The 13,250-nt window shown below is 37.5% G+C and overlaps 1 protein-coding gene across 2 annotated transcripts in view; it reads left to right on the top strand.

Moving 5' to 3' along the window:
• The window catches only part of TMEM209 (transmembrane protein 209), a 30,368-nt gene extending 21,184 nt beyond the window's left edge, over positions 1-9,184 (top strand). Inside the window, exons 11-15 of one of the 2 annotated variants that reach the window (XM_068549454.1) lie at positions 994-1,091; positions 2,142-2,256; positions 2,358-2,455; positions 4,161-4,234; positions 7,113-9,184. In XM_068549454.1, the coding sequence (XP_068405555.1) occupies positions 994-1,091; positions 2,142-2,256; positions 2,358-2,455; positions 4,161-4,234; positions 7,113-7,167 (440 nt within the window). In that variant the 3' untranslated portion in view covers positions 7,168-9,184. Of the gene's footprint in view, positions 1-993; positions 1,092-2,141; positions 2,257-2,357; positions 2,456-4,160; positions 4,235-5,021; positions 5,181-7,112 lie in introns of those variants that run through there. The other variant, XM_068549453.1, reaches the window with a different exon arrangement.
• Positions 9,185-13,250: the final 4,066 nt, after the last annotated feature.

Here is a 13,250-nt window from a genome sequence, read left to right as displayed (position 1 = left end):
GAGCTAAATGGGCTCACATGAATATTTCACTCATTTTCTATTCTTAAGCTACCAAGAATGGATGCCACAATGACATTCTTTATAATTTCAGCATGCTGATCCTATTTCTTTCGATTTTTATAAGTCATATGTAATATGTTGCTTCTTTATATTTCTGTTATATTCTGATTATTTGGGGGAAATATGATCTTCTGAGAAGACTGACTTGAGACTCAGGAAATTTAGCCTCCCTGATACTCCCACATACTCTCTTTATGCCTCCCTACATTTAGTTGGATAAACTCTGTAAAATGTTCTCATCACTAAAACAAGTTTTAGAAATAGTATTTCACTCTTTAGATTTATCATAAATCTTAATTTGAAAATATAATGTTGCCCCTTTTCTATTCTAGGTTTGGACTGAGGTTTAGGAATAAACATTTATCATGACTTACTTAGGAATAAACATTTATCATGACTTACTTACTTACTTATTTATATATGGCTGCATTGGGTCTTCTTTGCTGCGCGTGGGCTTTCTTTAGTTGTGGTGAGCGGGCTTTCTTTAGTTGTGGTGAGTGGGGGCTACTCTTCGTTGTGGTGCACGGGCTTCTCATTGCAGTGGCTTCTCTTGTTGCGGAGCACGGGCTCTAGGCACACGGGCTTACAGTAGTTGTGGCACGCAGGCTCAGTAGTTGTGGCTCGTGGACTCTAGAGCACAGGCTCAGTAGTTGTGGCGCACAGGCTTAGTTGCTCCAAAGCATGTGGGATCTTCCTGGACCAGGGCTCAAACCTGTATACCCTGCATTGGCAGGTGGATTCTTAACCACTGTACCACCAGGGAAGTCCCCATGGTTCTATTTAAATTAATCTTTTACATCTTGTATTTCTTTGTCTGCATGTTTTGATCAGGTTTTTATGATGTTATACTTTCCTTATTGTAACCCCTTAGCCTTTTTTTCCCTTCTTTCTTGTATATTCTTAGCTTATTTTATTTTACCTTTGTTGCTACAGAACTTTCTCAAGGAGGCTGTATGAGCTCATTTCGATGGAATAGAGGTGGAGACTTCAAAGGCCGCAAGTGGGATACAGACCTGCCCACTGATTCTGCTGTAAGTCCCCAGTTTTATTTTGTTTTTTCAGTTTGACATTTTTGTTACTGGGTTTATTTTTCCCTTATAAAAATGAGTATTAAAAAGAACTTAGAGGGAATTCCCTGGCAGTCCAGTGGTTGGGACTCAGCGCTGTCACTGCCGTGGGCCCAGGTTCAATCCCCGGTCAGGGAACTAAGTAAGATCCCACAAGCCACACAGTGAGGCCAAAAAAGAAAATAAATAAATAAATGAATAAATAAATAAAAATGAAAATGAAAATAAAATAAATAAAAAGAACTTAGAAACTAAGTAGAAATAAAAAATTTTTTGTACCAGCATCTTAACCCAACCACTGTTAATATTTTGGTATACTTTCCTCTTTTTTTTTCCTTTACTTAGATTGTGCTAATTTTAATGTTTTTATCGATACAGATGTAATAACCCCATATGTAAAATTATGTCTCTTGCTTTTTTTCACTTTTCAGTGTTCTTATTTGCACTATTACACACTGTCATTTAACTGTTCTCCTATATTGGACCTAAAAGTTTGGGAAACGTAGTAGGGGAGGGATTTTTGTTTTTCTGTCTTAAATAATACTGCCAGGAGTAACATAATGCGTGTTTCTTTCTTATTTAGGATTATGATTTTACGAAAGATTCCTAGAATTAGATTTATGAAATCAAAGAGTATAAAGTTTTTGAGCATTTAAGAGTTTTTCAAAATTATGTTTATTTTGTTTTTTATAGTGACTGTTACGTGTGAAAATGAAGTTTTAAATGCTGATACTCAAATTCAGAATTGAATGTATGTGTATTTTATTTTGACTTTGCTGTTAATTACCTATATGGGTGTGAATGATCCACTTAACAGAAAACTAGGAATGTCTTGCTCTAATCTTTTCATTTTATAGATTTCATCTTACAGATACAACCACTTGAAAGCATTTTTGCTAATTCTTTCTTTGGGGAAAAACTTAAAAATTGGAGTCATTATAAACATGTTTTAAAAGTACCACATACTTGATCGATTTTCATGCTGACTTTGAAAAATTGTTTCCTCGTCTTCAGATCATCATGCATGTGTTTTGTACCTACCTTGATTCCAGACTACCTCCACATCCTAAATACCCTGATGGAAAAACATTTACTTCTCAGCACTTTGTTCAGACACCAAATAAACCAGGTATAAACAACCACTCCTAAAAGGATGAATTGAGCTTTTCACATGAAATACATCTAGTGGTTTTGTTTTTGTTTTTTAAATGTAGCATATTTCCTTTACAGACGTGACAAATGAGAATGTTTTTTGCATTTATCAGAGTGCTATCAACCCTCCCCATTATGAGCTAATCTACCAGCGTCATGTCTACAGTCTTCCAAAGGTACTTCTAAATGTAGCAGTTGCTATTACTAATGTCATGGATGACTTGCTTTGTTAATATTTTTAAAATTAGATTCTCTTGTTTATGGAATAGGTAAACTTTTTAAATTAGGGAAAAAGTGCTAGTTTTATATCCCTTTTTCTAAAACTCTAAAAGTAATATGTGCTTAATTTGGAGAAGTATGAAGAAAAGGAAGAAAAGTTCATTATTCCATTATTTACAGGAAGCTCTTGTTAACATTTGGTATAATTTTTTTGGTAAATTTCATTTTGGTCTTTCTCTGTACTTATTTATGGGTAGAAATCATATTATTTATGTAGCTTTATATCCTTTTTAAAATTAATGTTATAATTTTCGATGCCTTTAAGAATCTTCGTTAAAACACTTTTTAATGGCTATTTTAAAACTTCACAATAAAATTATAACATAATTTATTTAACCACTCCCCTACAGTTAGATATTTTGGATGTTTCTAAGTCTTCATTATCATAAATACCTTTATGCATATAGCTGTCTGCATTTTGGGTAGTTTTTTAGCCTGAAGTCCAAAAATGGAATTCTGGGTTATAGAATATTTTCAAGGCTGTTAAAATATATTATCAAATTACTTTATAAAAAAGGTGATTGTACCAGTTTACACTTCTATCCAGGTATTTTACTTTTGATTACAAACATCAGTTCTGTTGATGACCTTTGCAGTTATTTTTGTTACCAGCATCTATACTAAGAAATTTTACATAGACTATAATCATAAATTGTATCCTTCACTTCATCAGATACCCAGGAGAGAATTTTTTTTTTTTTAAGTTTAATATTTCAACTTTGTAAGTGTAAATATTTTGGGCCATTCAAGTTCCATGCAAATCCGTTTTTTTGTTTGTTTTTTAAAGAAACACTGTCTTTAAAAATCGTATATCCTAAGATTTTTTAGTAAAAACACTAAATCAGAATAAGCAGGTATAAGTTAATCAGTAAATTGAAAATCTAAATCAGGAGCTATTTCACAGACCAGAAATTATATATAATAGTTTGATTTTAGTGCTGGCAAAATGCTGCCTCATAGTCCCTTGTAGATAAAATAAATTTACATTTAATATGTTACTTACACTGTTAACATATATCATAATGTATTTTGAAGTATGATTAAAGGTTTTTTAATCCCAACACTGTTGTTTATGCTGTTAATTTTGGGGATAGAGTATTTTTTGTGTGTAGGATACAGGGGTACCAGCTTCAGAATAGCTCCCATCCAGACCTTCATAAATGCTGCTCCCCATGTATGGGAACTTCCCAGTGTGTTTATTTCTGCTCATCTTTCAGGTCTCAACTTAAAAACTTCTCTCTCAGGGAGGCATTGCTTGCCTCACCACTCTGGGTTTAATGCATATGTTCCCATGGCACCCTACACCTCCTTCTTTCTCATAACATTCATCACACTTTATTGTAATTCTGAGTTTCCTGTCTGCCTTTCCTACTAGACCTTAAGCTCCTCAATTACATGGATCCTCTCTGTTTTATTCACCACAGTATTCCCACTTCCTAGCACAAAAGTGGGCACTTTGTTTAATGAATGAATGAAAGGCTGAATTACATGGAATTCCGAGTTAGTAGAATATAAATTGATAGGATCTGCATTTACCTATCAGGCTGAATGGTTTGGTTTGGTTAGGTTTAAATCTTGCTGTATTTTTTGTCTTTGTTCCAGGGCCGAAATAATATGTTTCATACATTGTTAATGTTCCTCTACATCATAAAGACCAAAGAGTCAGGAATGCTTGGGTAAGTATTTATGCTTTAAAAATACAAGTACTTAACTTATATACTGTTTTTCTTATGTTAAGATTCTGCAGAAGGCAGCATCATATACTGAAGATTTGTGGACTGAACAGTAAGAGATACGGTTTCTAGTCCAACTCAGTCCTGTCACTAACCAGCACTGCCATCTTGAGCAAGTCCATTACAGTAATTCCTTGGAACCTCCATTCCCCATTGATAAAAAGGCAATTTGACCACATCATTGGCTTTACAGCTGTGTCCCCCAGAGGAACAACCCTGATATATCAGGCTCTTGCCACTTTAAAATTAAAAAACCAAAACAAAAACAAAACTGGAGTCCTATTTATTCAGGCTATCCCATTTCAGACACAAAGCCTTCTGCAAAATGTTTACACTTTCAGAGAGACTAAGTCAGCACCGGGATGACTTAGTTGGGATGGAAAAATGGTCAGTTGAAATTGTTTACTTTGTTTATTCTAAATACTTAGTAATGAAGCTCACATACTGTTACAATAAACTCAAAATTGCTGTCTTGTTAATTTAGGTGATTTGAAATTTTAGTCCTTCAAATAATATTTGAAGTAAATGGACCTCAGCTAATGCTGGGTAAATCTGGTAATGCAAGGACTGGAAGTCTGAAAATCTGGGTTCTGGGTCCATCTCTGCCTGCACTAGGTAACCTGAGGTTAAAAAAATGTAAAGGGAAGGGCTGAATAGAAAATATCAGGGGTCTGTTCCAGTTTGGTATGCATGCTTCTTTTCAGTTTTATAGGTGTCCTGTTTTATACAGGTTCTGGAACTCCACTGTCCAATACAGCAGCCGCCAGCCACATGTGGCATTGAGCATTTGAAACATGATTAGTCCAAATTGAGATGGGCTGTCAGTGTAAACTACATAGACTAGAATTTGAAGACCTAGTACCAAAAAAGAAGAAGTAAAATATCTCTAATAATTTTGTATATTGATGACATGTTGAAATAATGCGTTGGATATACTGAGTTAAAGAATATTTATGCTACCATGGCTCTTTTTTCTTTATTTTTTTAATTACAAAAATAATGCATGCTCAGTATAGAAATATTTAAACAATATAGCAGTGTATAAACTAGACATTGAAAACTCCCCTCTGATCAGCTCTCTCTTCTGATGAACTCTGCCTCGAGGTATCCAGTGTGTTAACAGTTTCAGGTGTACATTTTCAGACTACTTTCTGGGGAAAGTTGATTTTGTTTTTAGTTTTCATTTTGTTTAAAAATATATTGTACCCAAACGTATTACTCTGTGACCTGCCTTTTAATCTTATGGTATATCTTGGATATTCTTCTATGTCAGTAAATACAGACTTTTTTCCTAAATTTTCTAGCAGTATTTAGTGATAGATATACATGTGTTAGAAAAATGGAATGTGCTATAAATATATTGTTTTGTAATTCTTAACAGTGTTTCTGGAAGACTATTTTGAAGTGAGGAATTAATTTAGAAGTATTTTAAATAAATAATGAATTTTTGGTTTTAATTGAAAATTTATCTTTTCTCTAAAAATCTAAATTGATACTTGATACATAAGTGATTTGTCATGATAGCATGAAGCTTGTGTTGAGTACCATATATAGTTTGTCATATACATAAAAATGTAAAATCTTTAAAAGTATTGGGTTGGCCAAAAAGTTCATTTGGGTTTTCTGTAACATCTTAGTGGGGCAGTAATTTACGCAGAGGCCCAAAAGAATTGGTATAATATTTAAAGTGCTTATCTTCTCTGAATGAGGAACTTACATGTGGAAAATGAAACATTTTAGACTAAAACTAATCTGTTTTATTTATTTGGGATTTTTTTTTTTTAACCAAGGGAAAAGCCTTTGAAATTAACTTTTAAAATATGATTAATCTTTTTAATACATTTTGGAACAATCAAATGTTAAAAACTGCTCTCCTATACCTTAAAGGAAGGAAGTTTCCTTTGCTTAAAGGAAATAAGCAAGTGGCTCAAATATAGACCATTTGGAATCATGCCCATAACACAGCAGTTTGATACAAATCCATTATCAGTTCAGTGCCACATATTTGTGCGGTAGTGGAATGAGATGAATGTTTTACATCCAAAAGGGAAAAGAAATCTAGACAGAATTGACTGCACGGTAATTTAAGTGTCCTGTTTAGCAAAAGACACCATAAATAAAGTTTAAAACTAAATGACAAACTGAGACAAAGCATTATAATTTCAACATTTAGAGCAAAGCCAAGTTAATATCCATCATGTATAAGGAGCATATATGTTAATTAGAAAAGAAAAATATAGAAAATGGTCAAAGACACGAGAGACTTCCATAGAAGAGTGTCGTGCAAATGGTTAATGAACATGAAAAGATGCTTAGTCTCATATACAATCAAGCCAAAATTAAAACATTTTTTTCTATCAAATTGAAATTTATCATTTGCAGTGTTGGTGAGGGTATGGAGAAATGGGAAAACACAGTTGATGAAATGACCTTTTTTGAACAGGTAAAATTCTCTGAGAGGCCTAGCATTTCTAACTCCTCAATTTTTAAAAATTTGACACTTTTACTTAAATCCTACTTGCTAAAATTGTCCTGTTTAACTCTATCTGTTGTAATAATTCTTGAGGTCCACTGAAAAATTAATTTTCCACACTCCGTAAGTCCATTTATTCTAAATTTGGGTTTTAAGCACAGTTAAGAAAGTAATTACTGTTTCTAGAATTCACCTGATAAACCATGTGTAACATAACTTATTTCAGAAAGCACTAAATGTTAATTTAAACATGTATCCCTTGTAAAGACTCCTATTTTAGTTATTTGAAAAAAGACCTTAAATGCTGGGCAATCAATTCCACTAAAACTTTTTTTTTTCTCTTTATAGGAGAGTTAATCTTGGTCTATCCGGTGTGAATATTTTGTGGATTTTTGGCGAGTAGTGGGTCATTTAATTCCAAACTTTTGGACTTTATTTGACTGAATCAGAAGTTGAATCTAAGTATCTCTAAGTCACGGCCTCTTCTGAAATAAGATACATATGTGTATGTTACAGACTCTTTAGATTTAACAAAAAATTAGCTATTATGAAACTTCTTTGTAAAAGTATGCCCTATATCTTCTACACCAAGAAACATTACTTTATCATTTCAGAAAAAAACTGCAACCCTTCAGATTTTTGTTGGCCAAAACAGTGCCGTTCCGCCTTAATTGAGTCCTTCTTCACTGTAACCCCCCAAATGAGAATCATCTGCCTGATTTCTCCCCACAAAAATTGTTTTTTCAGTTGAGTTATTTAGTATAAATAATTTTTTTAAAAAAGCAAATTGCTGGGCTTCCCTGGTGGCGCAGTGGTTGAGAATCTGCCTGCTAATGCAGGGGACACGGGTTTGAGCCCTGGTCTGGGAAGATCCCACATGCCGCAGAGCAACTAGGCCCGTGAGCCACAACTACTGAGCCTGCGCGTCTGGAGCCTGTGCTCCGCAACAAGAGGCCACGATAGTGAGGCCCGCGCACCGCGATGAAGAGTGGCCCCCACTTGCCGCAGCTAGAGTAAGCCCTTGCACAGAAACGAAGACCCAACACAGCCAAAAATAAATTAATTAATTAATTAATAATTTTTTAAAAAAAGAACTTTGTAAGGTAGCAATTTGTCTTTCCAAGGTATCCTTTAAAAAAAAAAAAAAAAAGCAAATTGCTTATTTTTTTTAATGTTTATATTACCCCAGTGTTCAACAAATTAGCCTAAGGCCCATATTTTAAAAAATGAGATAAACTTTTAAATAATAGTTCATGTGCATTTAAAAAATATTATTGGAAGAGGTTTGACGGTATTAATGTTTAAAAAGTCAACTCTTGATGAAGTTCACAGTCTTGAACATGGTTTGAAAGATGCTGCCTGATCTTCCCTCTGCCCCCTTGCCCCTGCTTCCACTCCAGTCTTGCCTTGCCCCTCTCCTTCTGTGCCCCAGCCACACTGGCCCTCTCTCAGCTCTCATCGCAGGGCCTCAGTGCACTCCCGCTGCCTGAGACACTCCGGCCCCACTCTTGGTCTAGCCAACCCTCCTCAGCACCCTTCTAGGCTCTGCCTAAATATTGCTTTCCCAGAGAAGCTCTCCCTCCCCCAACTCCTTCCATTCCCACCTCCCGCAGATCCCCTGTTTTCTCTCTTGGTACCTTTCACCTTTGCTTCACATCACCGACCATGGTTTGAAATCACATAGGCATGTGTATTTCTTTATATGTCTCTCTAAACCTGTGCTGTTCAATACAGCAGCTACCTGAGGCTGTTAAGCACTTGAAACACGCCTAGCCCAAATTGCGATGTGCCATAAGTGTAAAATCACACCGGTTTCAAAGACTTGATAGGAATAAAAGACTGTAAACTAAAAAATAAATAACTATAAAAATAAAAAGTCAACTCTTGGATTAAATTTAGCTGATAGAATTAAACTATTTAGGTCTTAGTTAAGAGGCTGAAGACATCAAGAAAACAATTGCCTTGGTTTTAATAACTCAGTTTCACTGTTCCATAATATTGTATTGAGTTCCCTTCTTTAAGATATGATATCTTATCTGTTTAAATTTTTTAGATATGTTCAAAATATCTGGAGAGTAAGAAATTACCAAGTTTGTAAGTTTTGCTTGACTCTCCATCTTTATTTTCTTACATGTATATGTAGTATATCTAAGGCTAGTCAGCAATTGCATGTATTTTCTGGGTTGACATGTTACTAGAGAGTGCTTTACCTGGAAACAACTAAAACTAGTATTTTCTCAGTAACTCCGTGTCAGTATTACATATGCAGCTCATTTTGTATAATTTGTAAATCTTGTTCCTGTTTTTTAAAAGTCAGATGTCCAAAGGAAAGGAAGTTTCTATCTTTTAACTGCTTTTGATGTATGTTAAATTTGTTTGTTATGATAAAATACCAATTAAACATGTTAAATATAAGAACATGTTAAAATCGAAGTCTACTGTTTCAAAAGTTGGTGTGTCTACTTCACAATTACAAAGAATAAAAAATGATGTGTCATTTCTTATATTAAAAAAAGTTTATGTGTCAGAAATGCAATATACGGTAAATATTTCACGTAAAAAGACTAGGGGTACACATTAAAAAGAAAAGATATTTTGTTTGCATACTAAGGGTGGTGTGGGTTACTATACTCTGGGTAGCTTTCATATATTAACTTGTCTTCACAAATGTTTGAGCCAGCATATACTTACTATAGCTTTTATTAAAAATACTTTGATGAATTAGTTTGAATTCATACTTCAGGAAGACAGTGCACTGCAAACATGGTAAATTTTTTGGTGCTTGTGTTAAAATGAGTAAATATTTCTCACAAGTTTTTATTTTCTTTGCTTGACTCATCCTCGTGGGATCAAATCCACTAATCTTCTAGATTATGTTCACTGTATCACTTATTCTTTTTTTCTCTATGAATATCAGCCTTTTCTTCAGCCAGATTTGTTTAGAGGCATGTTTATAATTTAGTTCCTACTATAGCATAAAAATGCTGTGTTGCTTGACTTTCTCAAATAGATATACACTTTAAACTGATATTTTAGTGGTGAAGACATGCAGCATGTAGGTGGCACTTCTAAACTCAGCTTTGTGATATAAATCCTTTGAAAGCGGGCATTCCTCAAAGGTCATGCTTTGGTCCTCTGTCTCACTGCTTATGCTTTTCCTTAGAGATCTCATTCATTCTGTGACTTCAGTTATCACCTCTGCATTTGATTCCCAAGTTCATCACCAACCATACTGTCTCTCCTGAGCTCTAGTGTTAAATTTCCTGTGACCTGTCAGACATTTCCACTTGGATATCGTGCACATTCTCCATGTGTGGAACTGAATACACATCTGCTGAAACAGCTCCCTCTTCTAACATCCCTTTTTCTGTTCATTGTACTACCAGTCGCCCACACTCAAAACTCTGCTGTCATCTTGACTCCTTGAGCTCCCTGGGTCCCCAATCCAATCAGGCAGCAATCTCATCCATTCTTTCTTAACAATGTCTCTTGCAGCTGTCCCTTTCCATTTCTGCTGCCACTATGCTCATTTACACCCTTATCAACTCACACAGGACTACTACAACAGCCTAATTAATCTCACAGCTTCCTAATTATTGCCATGCTTACAGATTCTCCAATTCATCCTGCACACTCTCTTCAAATTCATCTTCCTAAAACACTTGTTTGATCATTTCATTCTCCTGATAAATTCCTTGGCCTGACATTTAAAACCCTTCACAATCTGGCCCCAAGCTAGCCTTATCCACCTGGATCCTTGGCTTCAGCCATTGTAGGCTGCTCCTTGCTGGGCTGTCTGCATGTATCTCCTGCCCATCCTGATCACTCCCTGGGGATGTCCCCTCCCCCTCTACAGTCTACCCTTCCCTTGAGACTTTGCTCTAATTAAACCTGCTATTTTTTGGAGCTGATCCTGACCACTGCAGCTGGCAGTCATTTCTCCCCCAGGGTGATTAGATTTGTGCCCCTTTTCTGGCACTCAGCCGCCATATGAATGAATTCAGAAGTGACTTTTAGTCTCTAAGGATGGGTCCTTATAGCTTGTCTCATCCTCATGAAAGACCTGAGTTTTTTACTAGTCTGAGCTGTGCTACTGTTCAGGAAGACTTTGATGATGGCTAAAGCTACCTTTTGGGAAAGGCTTGAGTTCTCCTCAAAGGACACCTTTTGAGCAGCCAGGCTCACTGACTTTCCTTTTGTGTCTAGGCCTAAGGAGGAGGAAACATTCCCAGGCCTGAAGAGCTGCAGCAGGGACACTGCCTAAAACGTGTAGGCATTAGGAAAATGCACAACCAATTCCCGGTACTCTTGGGGGTCTTCCTTAGTGACGTGAGGTTAGGCCGTTAAACTTACCAGCAGCACATTGTCCCAGATGCTACAGGGTCCACTGTGAGGGGCCAGGAGAGGCTAGCTGGCCCACCCATCCGTCCAGGTGGCTTCAGTGACAGCACTCCCCTGCTCGTAGGTAGGGCCAACGATACCTGAGGATAAGCAGCAGAAGGCTGGAGTCTCTGGCAAGAAGGCCTTGGGGAAGGATCCTTGGGGGGGTTGGGGGGGGGCGGTAATCTGCCCACTTAGAGTGAGAGGGGTTTGCACATCAGCACCTGTGCTTCTTAGGCCCCAGTGACATTGCCACATCTCACTGTGTATGCCAGTGGCTTTGTGCTGAGCCTGCTGGATTGTTAGGCATTACCTCTGAGCCACATCTCTAATTTGACCCCTGAATGGTCATCAGTAATTCCATTTCCACACTGAATGAGCTGCACTGACCTGGGGGACAGGTTATGGATTCTACAGAGGGTGGCACCTCAGTCGGGGTTAGGGAGAAGGGTCCAATACAGCACGATGGGTATGAAGAACAGCCTCATGGGTGCCCAGAATTCTGTCCACCTAGGACAACAGTGACCCCAAAGATATTCCCTAGCAAAGTCACATGCAAACAATCCCAGGCACTGCTGTGGATGAAATGTAAAGCTATAACTAAATCCTTTCATGCCCCCGAAACGAATATTCCACAGTCAGTCTGGCTAGACGAGCCACTGGCCTGAATGGGCTGAGACTTTGGAGGACTGAGCTCTGTCACTACTGGGGCAGGGCAATTAACATTTTACACTGTGATTTCTGGGTATAAAAAAGATACTATTCATACCTCAGAGATCATTGAGAAGCTGAATGAAAATAACAGATGACAGTGCTTTTGGGTAAGAATAAAATGGCTTTAAAAAGTCTTTCAGAATAACATTAGGATGAAACTAGGAAATGACCCTTTTTAGCATTGTAAAGCAACTCTGTCATTCCTGCATCATGCTGAGATGTATACAGATCTTCATGCCTTGACACACTCACACCCGCCCCAACTGTCCTAGCCCAGCTGTATCTGCCTCTTGCTCCCTCTTTCCTTCCCCCACCCCAGACCTGGCCATTTCCCAATCAGAGACAGTACCGCCCTTGTATCTTGAAGGCTGGGCTTTCTGGTCTACCAAGAAAACACTGTCTCCTTCCTTTCCCATTTCTAAACTAGAAGGAAAAAAATAACAATCCTGAATCAGACTGCTTTCATGAACTGCATCCCATAGGAGGAAAGTCAGAAGGTGGTGATCAGCTCTGTTGGGGGCAAAACTTGTTTTTTCAGGAGCCGCAGCCAGGCATGATTCTTCCTCAAACACATGGTACGTAGACTGGAATCAGGCAACTCTGTGATAGTTTTGGCCCAGAATACAGGCATTAGCTTACTAAGCTCCAACTCCAAAGAAAGGCCCCTTTTGTTCCTAATGGGGAGGGTATCATCCACTGGACAGCCTGAGGAGCAGACGAGTAGTCCTGCTAACTCGTGAAAGTGAGACTTGGCAGAATGAAGTCTAAACTAAAGCCATCAGCCCCAAAACCTGGTGGTTTGAAAAGGTGTTATATGGCTTCCATCTCAAGTTAGCTAACCACCCTTAAGAATAAATTAAGGGGCTTCCCTGGTGGTGCAGCGGTTGAGAGTCCGCCTGCCAATGCAGGGGACACGGGTTCGAGCCCTGGTCTGGGAAGATCCCACATGCCCGGAGCAACTGGGCCCGTGAGCCACAGCTGCTGAGCCTGCGCGTCTGGAGCCCGTGCTCCGCAACAAGAGAGGCCGCGATAGTGAGAGGCCCGCGCTCCACGATGAAGAGTGGCCCCCGCTCGGCGCAACTAGAGAGGGCCCTCGCACAGAAATGAGGACCCAACACAGCCAAAAATAAATAAATAAATTTATAAAAAAATAAACTTTGCACTAAAAAATAAGCAATTTGGTTTAAAAAAAAAAAAAAAAAAGAATAAATTCAGTACAATGCTCTGCTTCCAGTTAAATGTTCTGCATGCACTCCTTAAAGTTTTTTTAATGCCATCTTGAAAATTCCTGGAGTTAACTACCTTAAAGCGGTGGTTAGACTCCACTTAGACCAAGTGCCTTGGATAGAACCCATAGAGGCAAAGTCCATATCCTAGAATACAGTGTCTCTT

The sequence above is a fragment of the Eschrichtius robustus genome, chromosome 8 (genome assembly GCF_028021215.1).
Source record: "Eschrichtius robustus isolate mEscRob2 chromosome 8, mEscRob2.pri, whole genome shotgun sequence".
NCBI classification, from domain to species: Eukaryota; Metazoa; Chordata; class Mammalia; order Artiodactyla; family Eschrichtiidae; genus Eschrichtius; species Eschrichtius robustus.
Note: the sequence above shows the minus strand (reverse complement) of the source record. Positions and strands in the feature narration are given on the sequence as shown.